The sequence below is a fragment of the Squalius cephalus genome (assembly GCF_949319135.1).
Source record: "Squalius cephalus genome assembly, contig: scaffold_57, whole genome shotgun sequence".
Classification (NCBI taxonomy): domain Eukaryota; kingdom Metazoa; phylum Chordata; class Actinopteri; order Cypriniformes; family Leuciscidae; genus Squalius; species Squalius cephalus.
In genome coordinates this window covers 501083-521053 of record NW_027645818.1, presented here as the reverse complement: position 1 = coordinate 521053, position 19971 = coordinate 501083, and the positions used below count along the sequence as shown (strand labels likewise).

The 19971-nt window shown below is 36.4% G+C and overlaps 1 protein-coding gene across 1 annotated transcript in view; it reads left to right on the top strand.

Annotated features, from left to right (window-relative positions):
• Window positions 1-2237: 2237 nt before the first annotated feature.
• The window catches only part of LOC307154183 (uncharacterized protein), a 41964-nt gene continuing 24230 nt past the window's right edge, over window positions 2238-19971 (top strand). Inside the window, exons 1-2 of the mRNA XM_079898949.1 lie at window positions 2238-2305; window positions 2834-2968. Coding sequence (XP_079755075.1) covers window positions 2884-2968 — 85 coding nt within the window. The 5' untranslated portion in view covers window positions 2238-2305; window positions 2834-2883. The remainder of the gene's footprint in view (window positions 2306-2833; window positions 2969-19971) is intronic.

Below are 19971 nucleotides of genomic sequence, written 5' to 3'. Positions count from 1 at the left end.
AATCGGTTATGGCAGTTTTCATGGATGTGGAAAAAGCTTATGATATGGTATGGAAAGAGGGGCTATTGATTAAATTAGATAAAATGGGTATTAAGGGAAGAGCTTTTAATTGGGTCAAAAGTTTTTTTTAGCTGAAAGGATTATTCAGGTTAAAATTGGTACTTCAGTGTCTGATAAATTAAAAGTAGATAATGGGACCCCGCAGGGTAGTGTGATAAGCCCATTACTTTTTTCTATTATGATCAATGATGTTTTTAGTAAAATAAAGTATGATATTGGGAAGTCATTATTTGCTGATGACATTGCCCTTTGGAAAAATGGCAAGAGCTTAATTTTAGTTCAAGAGAAGATACAGGAAGCAGTAGGTTTAATTGAAGAATGGTCTTATTCATGGGGTTTTAAATTCTCAGTGGAAAAGACAAAGATGATGGTTTTTACTCAAAAGAGGTATAAAGATGCTAAGGTGTTATTGTATGGGAATCAAATTGAGCAGGTAAATTACTTTCGGTTTTTAGGGGTAACATTTGACTCTAAACTAACTTGGTCAGAGCAGGTAAGGAAAGTAGAGGAAAAGTGTAAGAAGATTTTAAATATAATGAGGTGCTTAACTGGGATAGAGTGGGGTTCTAGTAAAGGAGCCTTAAGAGGGGTGTATGTGGCTTTAATAAGACCAGTGATGGAATATGGAAGTATAGTGTTTAGATCTGCATCGAAAACATCATTAAAGAGACTGGAAATTATACAAAATCAAGCACTGAGAATTTGTTGTGGAGCCATAAGGTCCTCTCCGGCTTGTGCATTGCAAGTTGAGGTGGGCGAGCTTCCATTAAGTTTAAGATTTGAGCAACTGATGATGAACTATTGGACTAATCTAAAAGGTCATAATGAAAGATGGCATCCTACAGTTAAGTGTCTTAACCCTTGTTGGGAAAGTGGGAAGGCTAAGATAGAATGCTTTGCTTGGACATCTAGTAAAGTAGCAATTGAAATGAAATTGCAGGAGAATAAGTTCAGTCCTAATGTTCCTTTTTCAAGTACGCGCCTTGGTTGTTTTCGCCACTAATTATAGACTTCTATATTCAAGGAGAAATAAAAAGACTTAATGGGAAAGGAAACTGGTTAGAAAAAGTGGAGGACAGAATAAGGTCTATATATAATTCATTTATAGCTGCATTTACGGATGGCTCAAAAGATCCTAAGAGTGGTTTTACTGGTTTTGCATTTACTATTCCAGAATTAAAGATAAATGTTAAGGAAAGAACCTCTGATCATTTGACAGTATTTACTGTGGAAATGTTAGCTATTTTAAGGGTATTACAGTGGGTAGAGGAAAACAAAATTACCAAGGTTTTAATTTGCTCTGATAGCCTATCATCATTAATGTCTCTTCAGTCGTTATCATCTAATAGCAGACTTGATATTGTGTATGAAATATATGAGACTGTATACAGACTGCAACATATTAATGCAGCGGTCAGATTTTTGTGGATTCCGGCTCATAGGGGGATTGAGGGAAATGAAACAGCAGAAATGTTGGCTAAGCAAGCTTTGAAACTCGACAGAATTACAAAAGTGGCACTAAGTAAAGCTGAAGTTAAAGAAAAAATAAAGGAAAATATTATGAAGACATGGCAGAGACAATGAGATGAAGGGAAGAAAGGGCGACATTTATACAATATATGCAAGAAGTAGGGAAAAGGAAATCTATAGATCGATGTACTAGAGAAAGTAGCATTATTTCGAGGCTGAGATTAGGACATACTAGATTAAATAAAACTATGTATTTATTGAAAAAGCACCCTTCAGGTTTGTGTGATTGTGGAAGGGGAGAGGAATCAGCTGAACATGTGATTAGTGAATGTGTCAAATATGAAAATCATAGGATAAAATTAAAAGAGGAATTAATGAAATTTGGGGAAAATATGTTGAACCTTAAAAATCTTTTTAAAATTGGAGAGCAGATAATGGGAGCTTTGTTTAACTTTTTGAAAGAAACTGGTTTAATGAAAAGGATTTAATTGATCGGTGAAGTTTTTTTTTTTTTTTTTTTTTTTAATCGTGATAAGATGCTTGCATTTCTGGCCCACACTACAGCACAGTAGGTGGCGGATATGCACCTTAAATGCCGGTTGCCACCCGCCAATAAAAAAGAAAGAAGAAGAAGAACCCTGAAGCAAACTGCTTACCCCGGTGTCGCATAACCTGCTTTCTGAAAACCCCTCCTGGACTTTTATTTTGGTGTGGTCGTGTGACGTCATAAACATGCGCTTCACTCCTGCCTCTGTTGTGATTCGGCTAATGAAAGGTTTGTGTTTTTTAAACGTTTGTGATTTGGGGAATATTTGGTGTTTAAATGGGAATGATTGTTTAATCAATGTATAGCATTTACAATTAATAAATAATGAACGCAATATGTATGAATGTTATTTTTGGTGAGTATAAAACCGCATCCACGCATGAGTTGCAGAAGGGTACGTCTCATTTCGCTCCCTATCTCCTTATATCGTGAAATCAAATAAAGTAACTTATATCGTAAACTGAAATTCGGTCTCTGACAAGTAGTGATTGGAGATGCAAAGCTTTGGAACTGTTTCAAAACAAGTAACGTTTGACAACTTTTACAAACTAACTGATTCGAAGAGTCTAGCAAAATTAATTTGTAATATATTAGGTTTGATCGAGACATTTAGTGACTGACTTACTCCCTTACCAGTAGCAGCTACACCAACTACTGAACTAGGGAGCTAATTGAGACGTACCCAGAAATTTAGTTTGGATTTATTTTTCTTTCTTTTAATTATTCACATCTTAAACAAAGTGTCTAAACACACAGAAAAATTCCTGGTGATGCAACTGAAATCCATGTGACATACGATTATAAAGATGGCGTTTATTAAAGAGGAGAGTGAAGACATGAAGATTGATGAAACATTCAGAGTGAAAGAGGAAGATACTGAGGAACAAACAGGTTGGTTTTATTCTCAAAGCTGAACTCTGTCACTTGATCCTTATTAAAATGTTCACCTCAAAAGTGCTCTCTGCATCAAATCAGTAGCTGTGTCCCAATTCAGGGTCTGCATCCTTCAAAGGTCGTATTTGAAGGCTGATTGTGTCACAACAGCGTGACGAAGGGTCCTTCGAATGCGGCCTACCGTCCTTCTTTCCGCCGGCTGCGAAGGATAGAATGAGTGGATCCTTCGCAGCCTAGCCTATCCCACGCCGGTGATGACAGTATTTTTTAATTTCAAAGAAAATTGCGGGTTCTTCTGTGGCGGCCGAAGAATACATGTATAAAGTGTAAGTATTGTTTACATTTACTCAAATGGCTATCGAAACAAGGGCCACGTAAAAACATGAAATTTGCTGGACTTTCGGGCACTTGTAAATAAATATCACCATACTCTGAAGAGTGTAACGGGTTGAGCCATCATTTTTATTCAGAGTATGATGATATTTATTTAAAAGTGCCCGAAAGTCCAATAATCCAGCAGTGAATATGCATATAAAAAAAAAAAAAAATATATATATATATATATATATATATATATATATATATACACACACACATACATAAAAAAAAAAAAAAATCAAAAAGATTTAACTAGACGAATATGTACACAAACTCACAAGTATCCACAATATACAATATAGCTCACGACTCCGCAATTGCACGTTGGCTCGACTTGGTAAACAAGTTCTGTTCTGCAGTCTGGCTGCTGCTTTTAAAGGCCAGATTCCACCCGTTTTCTCAGGCACCACCATTAATAGATACGTGTCATAAGGTGATATCTTCCATATTCAGATTGACATATACCTCCACCTTGTAACAAAACAAACTTTATACAAACTAATTTCAATAAACATAATAACATAATAAACAAGACAACCCTAGCTCAAATTAATGTTTGTCTTTTAACCTAAAACTTGGGTACTCCACATATAGACACAACATGGTTTCTGCGGGTTCTGGTCCACTGCGCCGACGCTCACCCTACCTGAGCTCGAGTTTGCTGGTGTTGTGCAAGGGGGTAATCCAGCACCCGGAAAGCGTACCTTCCCTGGGGGCCGCCATTGGTTAGCAAGCCATCACCTGCTGTTAGCGTTCCATTAACTCCCATTCATTTTGGTGTCACTTTGACAGACAGCGAATAACTTTACATCTGAGGCATTTAAAGACTCTATTTATGCATTGTTTATTTCTAAAGAAGAAGCAGCAGTTTTTGTAAAAATAGGCTAACGATGGCGTCATAACCACGCGGCTCTCTGCCGCACAGTAGAGAAATTACCGTATAGACAGGAGGAGAAACTCGCAGGCAATCGGGGGGACGTGGAGGCATAAAGTCAAGGGAGAAGCCCATAGAGAGTCATAAAGTTGCTCCTGCTCCTAGCTCATGGACAGCTCCTACTCATGCAAGATTCGGAAGGGAATGATTCAGATTTCTCTTGGCACAGCTACTAGAAGACTTACAACTGTCAGACAGGTTGCTCACGTCACATCTACGCCGTCAAGCTCAGTTTGAGGCTGCGCAGAACGCTCAGCTATCAGGAAGTGAGTGCTTCTAATTGACTTCACTTTTCTCCGTTGAAATCTATGGGTTCGCTGTGTCCATTGACCATTTCTTATACTGTCTATGGTGTTGTGCCGAATTTCGACTCCCTGCCAGAATCTCACTCCCCTTCGCGTGCAAACACATGAGGTCACTTCACTAGCCGTGGCGGTCTTTTTTTAATGTTCTTCGCCGGTAATTTCCACACGTGTAATTCCTGTCAGGAACTCTGGATTAAGTGTTTTTTTTTTAGTTCTCTTTATTAATGATTGTTTTGCCCTGCTTTAATTTGTACTTTGCGTTCTTTTAACTAGCCAATGTAATTTTCTTTCATTAAACTCCTGCGTTTGGGTTCACTAATTTCCATGTCAGTCTCTCTGTTCCCTCCACACATTTAAATGTAGGTTATCTATAGACACAGTAGTTCGTTTGTGTGTGTGGATTAAATAGGGTAAGTGTACCCATTAAGCCTACCAAAATCTAAGTTTAGTTTTTTTTCATATATATTGACATGGTTTATAAGAAAAATAATGTGTTAAAATGCAAGATTTATCTTTCATTTGAAAATGTATTAATTAGTTGATGTACATTTTAGAATATAAATTTAAGATATTTTAGGAATAAAGTCAGAAGTCTGTCATGGGCTTAATTGGTACTTTGGCCCCCATGTGTTCCAAATAAGCCCACATCATGAATGATTCACAAAATATAAAGATTTATTGATTTTAAAGAAGTAAAACATCAATGTATTTATTCAGTGACCGTTTTTCAAAATATTCCAATTCCAATATTCCATTTAAAATATACTAATGGTTGCTATAGTGCTCATCACCTGTACCAATAACATCCAACATGAAAAACATAGGCTACAGTATGCAAAACAGAACCAGGGTTCTCAAGTTTTATCAAAAGCTTGGAGTGAGATCACATGTGGTTAGGGGAGGAGCCCTAATGGAGCCCTATGGAGCCCCGTCCCCGCCCCCCAATTTTACCCATTGTTCATAATTAACCAGCACAAATTGAAATTATAACAATTGGTTAATCTGATAAATGACAGAGCAATTCATCACATCAAATATACTCTTTAATGTTATATTTCAAAATTACAAATATACAAAAATTACAAAAATATAACAAATTGCTCCAAACAGTTTGGAAAAACAAATCTTTTTGCATTGTGAATGTGTCTAGTCGTAATGATTTATTGTGTGGTGGGACATTGTGAACAAATGACATATTAGAGTATTAAGGTTTGTGTGTGTGTACACTAGAGTACACACTCCAGCTTATGAAATGTGTTTTGTGTTGTAAGTGTTTGTTGCACATTTTGATGCCTTGATAACAGGGGTAGGGGGCTCCCACTTGAAGCACTGTGGCAACTTTTTTAGGGGGCTTACCCTTTGGTGCCCAGAATGATAAAATATCTTTTTGCTTTTTCCCTGACATCTTTGAAAAATACATATGCAATGGCAATGATTGTATGTTTTGACAGGATATAAAATATTACCCAGAGCGCTCTGCTTTAATACATGTAGCCTTAATGTAACTAGAAAGACTATTAATACAGTATAATATATAATTTAAATAAAATGAAGAAATACATCATTCCTTCCCATACCCACTAACATTTCCCTTAGTTTCAGATAACGTAAGCTAGCCAAACTGAGCCAAAGCTTCTGGCCTGGTTGCAAAGTAGTTGTAGAGTTTTTGACTGCATCAATAATAATGTATACGATGGGCTATATATTAAATATGTTCTAGCCTTAAAATGTTAGACGAGCTTTCTTCCAACTTACCTTCTCCATCACGACGTGTGTTTGCGCGATGCTGTTGGTTACCTAGTAACGAACGTACGGTGGCCGAGAATGTTCCGTCAACTTCCGTGTGTTCGTGCATCTATGTTGCCTAGTAACGAATGCAATCTGACGGAGATACGTGCTGGCGGCAGGAAACTTCAAGCTTGCAGGACAACTTGGTTGGCATTGCCTTTTTAGCGTGAGAAATACATGGTGTGGCGTGTGGTGTGAGTGTGTGAACTGGTTGAATTGCGTGTGTCTCACGGCCAATGCGTGAGACTTGAGAACCCTGCAGAACACTTCATGAACAAAGAATGCAACCATTTGCAATTACTGTTTTGTTACTGAGCTGATTTCATTGATTTAAGTTTCTGTTTGTAGAGGTTCTCTACTTCATTGTGGTTTGTCAGGTAAAAAGGGCCAGCACCCTCCAGATTCGCCCTGCAAAGAATAAACCTGCGCTCAACATCTTCGATCTCCTGTAAAGGGAGATTGTAAGTGTTGCTTGGGCCTCTGTCAAGGAACTTAATGACATATGACGTCTCTCCATGCAGTGGGGAGGATTCATTCAGGGCTCGCGCTACATAATAGGCTGCAGGCATTAAAATTAGATATAATAAGAGTCATAATGTATCAGCCTGAATGTTAAGTGTTGTTTTTTCTTTTCCTGTCAGGACCATATCATCAATGATGATTGACAATTTGCATACAGTTTGTTTTGGTTCGGTATGGTTGTGTTCTAGGCTAGACCTCCCTGCACATCCATGCAATTCAATAAATTTATGAACACACAGTTTGAGAAATTAGTCTGATTCAAATGGGTATCAGAAGACCAAACGCTGACTGGACGAGAGGAGGAGCTGGGGATGGAGGAGGGTCATTAGCTCCTGAGAAACGCAATAACTTCTGATAATACTGAAGGGCCTTATGGATTCTTTGATAGGCGTCGTATCCCTGAAGAGACGTGGATCAGCTGATGCGAGTTTGAGATTACAACTGATACACTGGCATTGAGAAACTGTGTGCAGTTCATGATAGATCATTCTTAATAGAAATAACCACATACTCTGTCATATGTAAATCTAAAAAAGTGCAAAAATCTTTTAATCAGTACTCTTTGCCAATTCCCTAATACTTACTTTTAGGATAAAAGCTCCAGGAGGTGCTGTCCTTTTCTTTTTGATGTGGCAGTGTGTCACATGCCCACCTTGATGAATGCATTTTTCTCTCATGAATGACCTGTTATCAATTTAAATAGTTCAGTACTCCACTAAATTTTTTTTTTGTGGAATTTTTTTCCACTAATGTTCATTGATCATTTTCCCCATTGTAAGACTTGTTTAAAAGGTTGGATTAAAAACTATAGTGATTTTGTGTCAGTTTACATGCATATGGTTATATATTGTTAATACGTAAACGGGACAAAGGTTTTACATACCGTATTTGCTTGTTTTTTTTTTCTTTTTGAACACTTTTTTTTTTAACAATCATTAATAAAGAGGGAGAGAGAGAGAAAAAAACACTTAATCCAGAGTTCCTGACAGGAATTACATGTGTGGAAACTTCCAGCGAAGAACATTAAAAAAAGACTGCCGCGGCTAGTGAAGTGACGTCATGCGCGTGTACGCGAAGGGGGGTCAGATTCTGGCAGGGAGTCAAAATTCGGCACAACACGTGCAGCTCCCAGCAACCCGGTTACGCCAACATATAACACACAAAACAAACAAATAATGAGAATGCGTGCTATGTCCAGAAGGAATAACAGAAGGGAAGTATGGAATGTGGATGAATGACTAAGTGCTATCAGGATGAATAGGATACGTTGTGTGAACAGGATACGTTGTGTGCACCCGCTTCACTAATATGGCAGGCGATCGGGGTCAAAAGTCTTTAAACGAAACGCGTGATTTTTGACCGCGTCAACACGCACCGTTTGTCCGTGTTAACGCGACAACACGCACAGCAGCCAATGAAATGGTTGTATTTGAGACTACATATGCTTGTGTCACGTGATGGTACGTTGGTGTATACAAACATCAGACCTCATGTTTATTCATGAAGGATGTCGTAATGGTATACTGGTATGCACGTATGCAAACATCAGACGTTATATTTGTTCATGAGGGATAATGCATTGGTACGTTGTGAGTGATGTCAGTCTTATGTCATGATTTGTCATGCCTTTTTAAGTTGTTCGTTTAACGTTTTTTTCTCAAGGTAGAAAAGTCAACAGCTTAAACAATGGCTCTTAGAAAGGCTCTTTTATTTTAGCAAACTGCCAAAAAACCTTTTCAGACTGTGTGCAGCTGAACCAAGAAAAGCTTGAAGTCCAACTGAAATCAAAATTGACCTTATTTACTTTGTTAGCGCATATTACTAGTCTTGTGGTGAAAAATTAATCCGTGCAAGTTAATACACAGAAAAAAATTGTTTGCCATCGTAATCTTTAATCAAAGTCTGAAAAGTTACTTCCGGTCTGGAATGGCTGATGATGTAGGTTTGACGGCTTGGGTTGGGAAACGCTTAACCACTCCCCTCAAACCGTTAGTCTGCTATGAGTGAGAGATGGAGAGGAGGAGCACTAGAGTAAAAGCCTGCCCTCTGTTCAATATTCCTTTTCACTGGGAAATACGTCACAGCACTGGAGAAAAGTCGTTTGCAACTTCCGGTTCACGCAGACTTTAAGATTGCATGGAGCTGATAAGCATGAATGGCAGAACAAAAAGCAATTAAAAAACAAAACAGGAGAAAATTACTTTAATGCAAGCAATAAAAAACTACACACATCAGCTGTGGAATAAAAGAAAAGAAATGCACGATTAACTAGCTTAAGGCATACTCCTGTCTTAATGTAAACCCTGTCCACCACCCCCAAAGGTTTCACACAGTTATTCTTGCCTCTGTAACTTATGGCATCCTAAAGACAGGTTTATGGGTAAATAAATGAATAATAATAATAAAAATATACTAGGGCTCAACATTAAGCCTTTTCATTTGATTGTCCTCCGGTCAGTCATTTGCTTGTCCGAGTAAAAACATTTGTTTGTCCAGGAATTTTTTTTTTTTGTGTGTGTGTATTGTTTACTCCGAATCAGCATTCTCATCACTGTTCAGTCAGCTTTAACATATATAAAGTGGCATATTTATGATATTTTAACCTTTATAAAGGGCATTATTCCCTAATCGTTTTAAATATATGCTGTTTCTTTCATTTAAAATTCTTAAATTTGATCAATAAATTAAAATAGAATAATAAGATGCTAAAGGGCTGTTACCAATCAAATTAAACTGCATTAAATAATGTAATGAGATTATTTTAAATGTTTTGAATATACAAATAAGAAATATTTTTTGTATATAGAAATAATATTTATAAACCACCAGTAGGAGGCGGCAGGTGACCATCTTAATGAGTGAGTCATTGAGTCATTTATTCAAATGATTCATTCAAACGGCTGATTCATTCAGGGATGATGCGGTTGTAAATGAATAGGAATTCATTGAATCTTTGACTCAACTGATTCGTTCAAAACATTGAATCTTTCAGTAATGAAACAAGGTTGAGTTTTCCTTTGAGATGCGCTGTTGAACTATTTTTGCTGCTGAAATAGAACAAAAAATGCCAATATTGTGTCTAAAATTCAACTGACTTAATATTAATTACTTGTTTATTGAGCTGTAATATGAAATCAGTGTCACATTTTCAATCGTGATGGTATTCAGCGCTCTTGGTCATGTGATGTTGCTTAACTTTATCATATGTTATAAGAACACATTTCAAAATTCCACATTTTGAATGTTTCATTTGTTTCCAAATTAGGTGTGCACAACCGTGTTATCGTCAGTAGCCTACATTATATATTATATTAGGCTATTGTATTCACTATCAGTCGCCACTTAAACTAAATGAATGCAGAGTAATAATTTTTTGTTATTGACGTTTTAATCAGGCTATTTGTCTGGTCGGGCAAGTAAAATTCTCTTTCAGTTGCCCCTTCAAACAATCCACTTGTCCCAGACAAGCGTAAATGTCGAGCCTGTAATACATATCAAAACATATTTTAAATATGATGTACTATATTTCATTATAGCACTCATCAGCCTGCAGCATCCAATACAATGTTCACTGTAAACAACACAGAGACAGAACAGCACAAACAAACTATAGGCTCATAGCAGAACTCATGTCTCCATTTGTGTTTAAAATAGTTAGTTTTTAGACTTTAAAAACATTTATCACCACTTGTGATTCACAAAGTGAAAATGAATTTTAAGAAGTGTTTCTATCCAGTTGGCTATTGGCTTTTACTGATAAAACAGACACTTTACTCTTGTTCTGAGGACATAGTTTAACCTGCTGTCTTATTTGACTTTTATTTTAATTTGTTTACACAACAGCTCTGACAAAAAAAAAAAAAAAAATTATAATAAAAGGTTTTGGGTTGAACACCAAATTACAAAAACATTGTGTGTGTGTGTGTGTTCAGTTATAAATATAGCCTATGCTGTGTAAGTTAAAGGGGTGTTCCCGACTATGGATTTTCATAGTCGAATCAGAATCGTCAAGTCTTGCCTATAGTCGACTAATAGTCGAATCATGTGTATGGGGGCGGGGCTTTAACATTTCAAAGCCGCGATGTACAGAAAATCACACAAAGATATAGAAGAAAATGTATAAAAACATTTTGGATCAATAAAACTAAGAAATAACATAAATAGGCTAACTCCAGAAAGGCCACACTGCAGACAGGATTTGCATTTCACATGCAAATCAAATTAAATCGGCTAAATTACCTGTGCGAGCAGGCTCTAAGTACAGCACAACATCGATGCACCGAAAAAATAAACAATTAATTTACTAAATTAAATTAGAACAGAATATACCTTTCTAATAAATAAAAATACAAAACGAAATAAATCAGAATCAAGTCACAAGATGAGCAAATGTGTGCAAAATGCCTAAAGTGCAAGGGAACATATATTCAAAACACAAGCCGCAAATAGTTAGATTAGATAACCCTGACAGATTAATAAATAAAATTAAAATAAAGAAATTATTAAAATAACGATAGTAGCCAGAATTTTCAACTTTGTCTTTTTAACTGCAGAAACAACAATAAATGCTAAACTGGAGTGGCAGTCTTTTTAGCTAAAAATGTTCACAGCATCCAAAAATCTAATTAGAACCGGCTGAAAAGTTTTGAAATCACCTGTACCCTACCTGATCGAGAGAAATAATCCAGTCTTTCACTCTGTCTGTGTCCGTTGGAGTCTTTTGTGCGCGCGGATAAAATACATTCTAAAACACTTAACGTGAAAAACGTTTAACGGCTTAATCTCCTAAAATAGTTAAATTAAAATATAAAATTATGTAAAGAAAACGCTTTACTATAGGAGGAACGTATTGCGTTCATATTCTGGGTTCATCTGCTTATCTGCACATAGTATGGTTTCTTAATAAAGTGTGTACTGATGCATTAAGCCACGTTAAAGTGCCTTTTAAGCGTTTTAAAAGCTTTTTTCACGTTAAAGGGATGGTTCACCCAAAAATGAAAATTCTGTCATTGTTTACTCACCCTCAAGTTGTTCCAAACCTGTATGAGTTTCTTTGTTCTGCTGAACACAAAGGAAGATATTTGGAAGAATGTTTGTAACCAAACAGATCTCGGTCCCCATTGACTACCATAGTATATATTTTTTCCTACTATGGAAGTCAATGGGGACCGAGATCTGTTTGATTACAAACATTCTTCCAAATATCTTCCTTTGTGTTCAGCAGAACAAAGAAACTCATACAGGTTTGGAACAACTTGAGGGTGAGTAAATGATGACAGAATTTTCATTTTTGGGTGAACTATCCCTTTAAGCATTTTAGAATGTCCCGTGGAAAACCAACTTGTTAACGTTGGCCGGCAGAAGTGCGATCATGGTTTTCCTGATGCTAAATCCAGCCTTGGAGAATATCCTTTCTGATGGTGTACATCCACACTTTAGATTTTCTTATCCCAGACATTGTTAAAGATTTAAATCCTTGCCGCCAAGATGCTCCTCTGTCGGTCACGGATTGAAAGTGAAACTTAAATCTGTCACAGGGTTTTTGGATTTATTCACGCACGTTAAAAAATATTTATTAAAAGCTTCTTTCTTTGCACATTTTTATATACAGCATTATAATAGGCTGAATATTAACATATTGACAGAAAACTGGTAGTTCTATGTGAAATCAGACATTGAGCCCCCTCATATAGCCAAAGTGGCATGATCCTCGTTTCATAACACCTCTGTGAAGATTCGACCGTGAGATCGGTAGTCGAATCAGGCTCCTCCAATCGAAGCTTCGAATCTTCGACTATTCGGGGTCACCCCTGGTAAGTTATATACTTTTGAAAATGATAGGCCAATAACTTTAAACAAACATATAATAACCCATATAAATAAATTATAATTTATAATATGGAACGCATTTAATTTACAATGTAACATTTATTAATTTACTCTAGCACTGAAGATATCAGTAAAAAAAGGCCACAATAAACTAAAGGATTTTGGACCCGTTCACCTTCCATACACTAATAGCGGCATCAACAGGTGAGAAAAGTGTGTGTGTGTGATTATGTGTGCCAGTGCTGCCGCTTGCAGCGGTGAAGAAGGTCACTTCTTCACAAATGTTCTATACATTATTTTTTTAAATAATTTTTTTAATGAAACAAAAATAATTTATGTGCATTTTTTTTTTGTATGTGTGTTTATATTTGTAATGCAAGTTAAATTTGTAAATGAAATCAAATATTATTCTGTACATTCATTTTTGACATCAATTAATTTGTAAATGAAACAAAATAAATTGATATATACATTTTTACTTGCAGTACATTTTACAACTAATTATTTACGTTTAATTACGTCTAATTATTAAAGATAATTTACGTTTAAGATCATAAAATCTAAATTAAATTTGTATATTTCCACTGTCCACTGTGTTGTCTACCAACAGATTTGCAGGTCTGAGATGTCGCTAAGATGTTTTCAGAAAGAGGAAAGAATAAATTGAATGAATTCACATCTTCAAAAAGCAAACCATAAAATATTAACATAAAAGCAAAACAGGACCGACATTGCCTATCCCTGATCTAGAAGACGTGTAGTGTTTTTATTATATACTTTTATATATATATTTTTTAATTATATCTAATTTCAAAATCTAATACTCATCGGTAAAAAGTCAGTTTTTCCTAAAAGTACAACATTTGCTGTACTTAGTTACTCTCTACTTAAATAGAGAGTAAATCTATTTCGTTACATTCCACCGCTGGTTATTTGGAAAATTGCGAAATTTACGGTCACATATTTACAAATTGTTGCTTACTGCCTCCTGGGAGTTGTTCAATGGGAGGTCTGTTCTTGTCGCCTGGCAACTGTGACAGCTGCCTTACTGGACTTTTTAAAGTTATATTCAACTGCCTAAAACAAAACAGGGTTGGAAACCGATCTAAAAAATGTCACCTTGGTCATTTATGTACATAATAAAGAGAAGAACTATATAAAATCGCATGCTGGTAACATAAGTCAACAATTGATCCTTGATTGTATTTTTTAATTTGTATCATTCATTACATACAATAGATTATTCGAGTAAACTGAAACCCAATACCTACATTTAAAAGTGCAATTTGACAATTACTTTAAAAAAAATCCTCACTGGTGTGCAATGAATCATGGGGTAGGCAAGGCCGTGAAGGATCCATCTGTTGTATCCTTAAAGGGAAATTTCACCGCTGGAAAGATGAATGTGTATTTAAATTGGGTCATTTATGTAGTAGAAATGTGACATTATTTTAGAAGTTGGAGCCTTCTAGACTGAGAAAAGCCATAAAATGTATTGCACTTACAATTAGGGATGTCCCGATCAGGTTTTTTTGCCCTCGAGTCCGAGTCCGAGTCATTTGATTTTGAGTATCTGCCGATACCGAGTCCCGATCCGATACTTAATACATAAAAAAAGAATAAAGAAGAGCGAAAAAACAGATCCAAAAAAAAAAAACTGTTCCTTATTTTTTATTTAATTCACCTTATTTTAACATTCAACAACTCTGTTAACAAACAGAGCACTTCTGTGAGGTAGCTTGAACAATCAAGTAATACATAAATTCTTCACTTTTGGACTTTAGTGCAACAGTAAATATAAAAAAAGTCTAATATATAAACAAATAGCACCTCAACTTAAAATACCCGGCAGGCATGTAAACAAATAAAAAATAAAAGTGCTACAGTGTTTGCAAAGCCAGTAATGTGCTTTTAGGAACTACACTCCTAACTCTTACACCGGTTTCACACTGCACTGTTAGCAGAGCGTGCAGCGCGTATTTTTTTTCGCCGCCCATGTTAACAGATTAAACCAGGCTTTAGAGCATTCACACCGCACGCAGAGGCGGCGCGGCAGTGCGTAGTAGAGCAGAGCAGCAGTGCCGCGATCGTTTCGGCGCCGAGTCTATTTTTGCTGCGCCGCTTTTGCTGAATTAAAGTGACAATACATTGATCATGGCCAAAATACACCGCAGTTTTATCCAAAAAGTGCATTGATGATATCTATTGTGTTTTAAACAGTCAATCAAATGACCAACAGCAAGTTAAAAAGAAAACAAATGTCCAAAAACAAACTTGTTGCCATAACAATAAAATCAAAGATGAAACAAAAGTTATATAAATGAAATTATTAATAAAATAAGCTTCTTGACAAGTCTTTTCTCTTAAATGTATTTGAAAACGAAAAAAAGCAATGCCAACTTATCCATTATGGAGTACTCTGTCTGTAGCCTACACAACCCGCGGTTCAGCCGCGCGTGACAAACGCTGTCAGTTTGAAAGCAAAACGCACGTGTCCTTCTCCTGCTCACCATACGCACTGCTCCTGCGCTGCTTACTAACGCGTGCAGTGTGAAACCGGCGTAACTCTGTGCAACCGCATAATGATGTGTTAAAAAATAATGAGAATATATATATCCGAGTCCTGATCGGGAGGTAACGTCCGATTCCGATCGAGTCTGAAAACACGTGATCGGGCCCGATTTCCGATCATGTGATCGGATCGGGACATCCCTACTTACAATGCACTTGCTTCGCTGCCCTATGAGGCCACTCCCAAGCAACACCTACCGGTTACAGAGGGCAGTATCGGAAGAAGTGATCCAGCTAGGCTACTAGTTGACTCGAAACTGTAAAGACGCCGTTTTATCGTGAGATCCCCCTATGGGCGGGTTGAAAACATGTGGAACTAGCTCCTACTACTGGATGTAGTCTCTAGTCTCTGGCCAAAAAAGCCTCCGATGACACAAAATGACGATTTTTGTGTCATCTGAGGTTTTTTCCCAGACACACAATACAGAAATCTCTCGTCTCAGGGGGACATGTGGGAAGGAATCACGGTCATTCGAAAATACTACCGGGTTTCTACTGATACAAAGCTTAATGCTAATCGGTGAAGTATCCCTTTAATTTCACGGGAAACAAAGGACACATTTGTTGGCCGCGGCCTTCGAAGGATGCAGCCCCTGAATTGGGACACAGCTAGGGTCTTTTAAACACAACTTTATTTCCTGGGAGGAATTCCAGAAAGCAGGGTAAACTTATCACATAACTTTAAGCTTATTAACACAAAAATTTCTTATTTGAGGTAATCAGTTCAAAGAATGTGGCCAGGAGTAAGTTCAGTGGAAATGGATGCTTAGAAGTGCACCATAATTATTTTTTCAGTTAAAACAGCTCACGCATGCATTTTAGTCTGGGACTAGGCTTAAGCCTTGTTTGTGAAACCGGGGTAATACTTCTGAAGTAAATTCTGGAGCAAGTTAATGTTCAGTTTTTGGAAACAACTACTTAAAGTGATCCCACAGATACAGAAACACACACATATGTATAAATACATATATAGTCATGCTCAGAATGAATCATACCCCTGGTAAATATGATCAAAAATGGCTGTAAAAATAAATCTGCATCGTTTATCCTTTTGATCTTTCATTCAAAAAATTGGCAAAATCCTAACCTTTCATTTAAGTAAAAGAATTGAAAGTGGGGGGGAAATCACATTATGAAATAAGTGTTTTTCTCCAAAACACGTTGGCCACAATTATTGATACCCTTTTATTAAATACCTTCTTGCAATCTCCTTTTGCCAAGATAACTGCTCTGAGTCTTCTCCTATAATGCCTGATGAGTTTGGAGAACGCCTGACGAGATCAGAGACCATTCCTCCATACAGAATCTCTCCAGATCCTTCAGATTCCCAGATCCATGTCGGTGCTTCTCTTCAGTTCACTCCACTCCACTCATCAGGTCAGGGAACTGGGACGGTCATGGCAGAAGCTTCATTTTGTGCTCCGCAACAAATTTTTGTGTTGATTTTGATGTTTGTTTTGGATCATTGTCCTGATGGAAGATCCAACCACGGCCCATTGTAAGATTTCTAGCTGAAGGCGTCAGGTTTTTATTTTTTATCTGTTGATATTTGATAGAATCCACGATGCCCTGTATCTGAACAAGAATTCCAGGACCTCCAGCAAAAAAATATGCCCACAACATTAAAGATCCAATGGTATATTAAATTGTACACATGGGGTACTTTTTATCCTTGTGTGCAACAAACCCATCTAGCGTGTTTGCTGCCAAAAAGCTCTTTTTTATTTTCATCTGACCACAGAACCCTGTGCCGTTTGAAGTTCCAGTCATGTCTGACAACTGAATATGCTGGAGTTTATTTTTGGACCTCCCAAACAACATGTGGGGATGTAGGGGTTGTTTGATTTTTTAAAAAAAAATTTTAGAGGCTTTCTGACCCCAAGACTCAACTAATCTCTGCAATTCTCCATCTGTGATCCTTGGAGAGTTTTTGGCCACTCAAACTTTCATCCTCACCGTCCATTAAGACAATATAGATGCACGTCCTCTTCCTGGCAGATTCGTAACATCTTTAGTTGATTATAACTTCTTAATTATTGCCCTGATGGTCAAAATGGGGATTTTCAATTCTTTAGCTATTTTCTTACAGCCACTTTCTATTTTGTGATGCTCAACAATCTTTTGCTGCACATCAGAACTATATTCTTTGGTTTTACTTATTGTGATGGATGACTAAGGGAATTTGGCCTTTGTGTTTCCTCATATATAAACTCCTGTGAAACAAGAAGTCATAGCTGGACAATTTCATGTTCCTAGTCACCCTGGTGTGCTAAAAAAAGGTAAATATTAATGGGAATATACTTCAGAGATATTTTATTCATAAAAAATTCTAGGGGTATCAATAATTGTGGCCAATGTGTTTTGGAGAAAAACATTTATTTCATAATGTGATTTCCCCCCCACTTTCAATTCTTTTACTTCAATGAAAGGTTAGATTTTTGCCAATTTTTTTAATGAAAGATCAAAAGAATAAACGATGCAGATTTATTTTTTATAGCCATTTTTGATCATATTTACCAGGAGTATGATTAATTCTAAGCACGACTGTACATACACATACATGTGTATATGGGAGATATATATATATATATATATATAGATATATATAGATATAGATATATATATATATATATAGATATAGATATAGATATATATAGATATAGATATATATATATATAGATATATATATAACCGATCCCATATATAAGTTATTTGAGCAGACTTTGCTTTTCCGGTGATAGTCTAGGTCCTGGGTAAGATTTGTATGCACTTCATTTAGTGGAGAATATCTCAACTGTTATAGACTAAAATGACCCCATTGAACAACGTGGGATGTGTGCCAAAATCTCTACCCGGGACGAAAGTCCTGAAAGTATTATCACACTACAGGTGAATGGGACTTTTTCTTCCCTTTATAGATATCCTCATACATTTATACCAGTTTAATCTTCATATTAAGACAAATACCTTTTGTATTACACTTTGTCTTAAAAATAAAATAAAATATGCAAATTAGGCAATATCTCATTAAATCCTGTCCTGTTTTGTGCTGTATTGAATGGAAAATTATAAATACAATTGTAACCGCACTGGCATTAGTAGTACATTTAACATTAGCTCAAATGATTTATAGGGAATTTTAATAATTAATCATGAATATGATTAATATTTTGCATTTTACAGTTACATTCATTTATTCGAAGTTGAAAATAGATCGATTTGTATATATGAATAATCAATCACAACTAATTATAATTCATCATTCATATATCAATAAACCTATTTCAGATCGATTATGAGATAACCCTTAATGGAAATGAATGTAATCATCAAACGGTTGTTTGTCCAGCAAAACGGCCGTAAGATTAACTTAACAATTTCTCAACAAAAATTATCTCATTCTTATAATTCAAAGAAAGCTATTTTCTGGCCATAAAAACAACTCTCCTGTTCTTATAAGATTAGGTTACTTAAAAGTAACAAATCAGCTTTGTAGCTTAAGATCGAAAACATCTCATTGACTTTAGTTATGAGCAGGCAGACAGAATCAATCAAGTATATAGAATTTTAATAATTGGACTAATACATTGAACTAAGGAATACACAAATACTACAGTTTACACGAGTAAATATGTATGTACAGGACACGTAAACAAAATACAAGACTAAACGAATAACGAAAATGAGGGAGAGGATGAAAGAGAGTTCTGACAATGAGAGAGATGAGAGAAAGTGAAACTAAACATGTGCGATCAAAGAAAGATCACTGTTAGGCAAAATCACAGGCAGTAACCTTGAGAGACAACAAGACATCAGATTCATCAAATCACAAATCAAAATACTTGCGTATGGTTCTCTTTGTATTTGCTGAAGAAGAAGAGCTCCTTAAGAGCGGGGCGTGTTTCCTCATGTCTTTGGGGCGAGCCAGACTCGCGCGAAGTTTAAAGGTTCACCGAACGTGAAGTTGCCAGAAGCATGATTCAGAGTTAATCTCCCTTTGTGGAGGGAGAAACGAATATGACCATAAAACTTAGTAAAGAAAATAAAACGGAGTTGATGACTCCTATAGGAGCCCTGGAGCCAGGAATTCTTTCAGTGCTCGTGCACGTCTTTAAAGAAGAGGAGCGCGCGCCGCGGAAGATTCAAGTCTCTTTAAAGTTGAAGCTTCACTGAACGAATGGTAGAGTCTAAACAAAGACGAAAATAAAGAAAAGACTTAAGAAAATAAAAGAGAAATTCATTCACGAAAACGGTGAATGAATGCTCCCTAAACGGGAGCCATATGGGTCTTCTCGCTGATGAAGCGGGTTCGTAAAAGTGTTCTCGGAGATTTCCTGAGTCGGTCTTTTATGGAAAATATGGGTTGACGCCTCTGTTCGCACGAACAACCAATCACCTTCAGAGATTTCAGAGCGGGAAGAAGATTCTTTGTCTCTGGGGGACGACACCCACTCGAGGGAGTTATGGTGTTGTCTTAATACTCTAGTAAGATGATTCATATAGTAATAATCATATCATTGCAATCTATTATCGAGATTCAACTCCGTTAAGTCTCAAGATTTAAAATGATATAAAACATGTCATATGAAAGATTATGGGAATACACAAAGTTACATACTTGTATGCATCTTACAAACCTTTTAAAGTTTTGATTAATACACGATAACATTGCA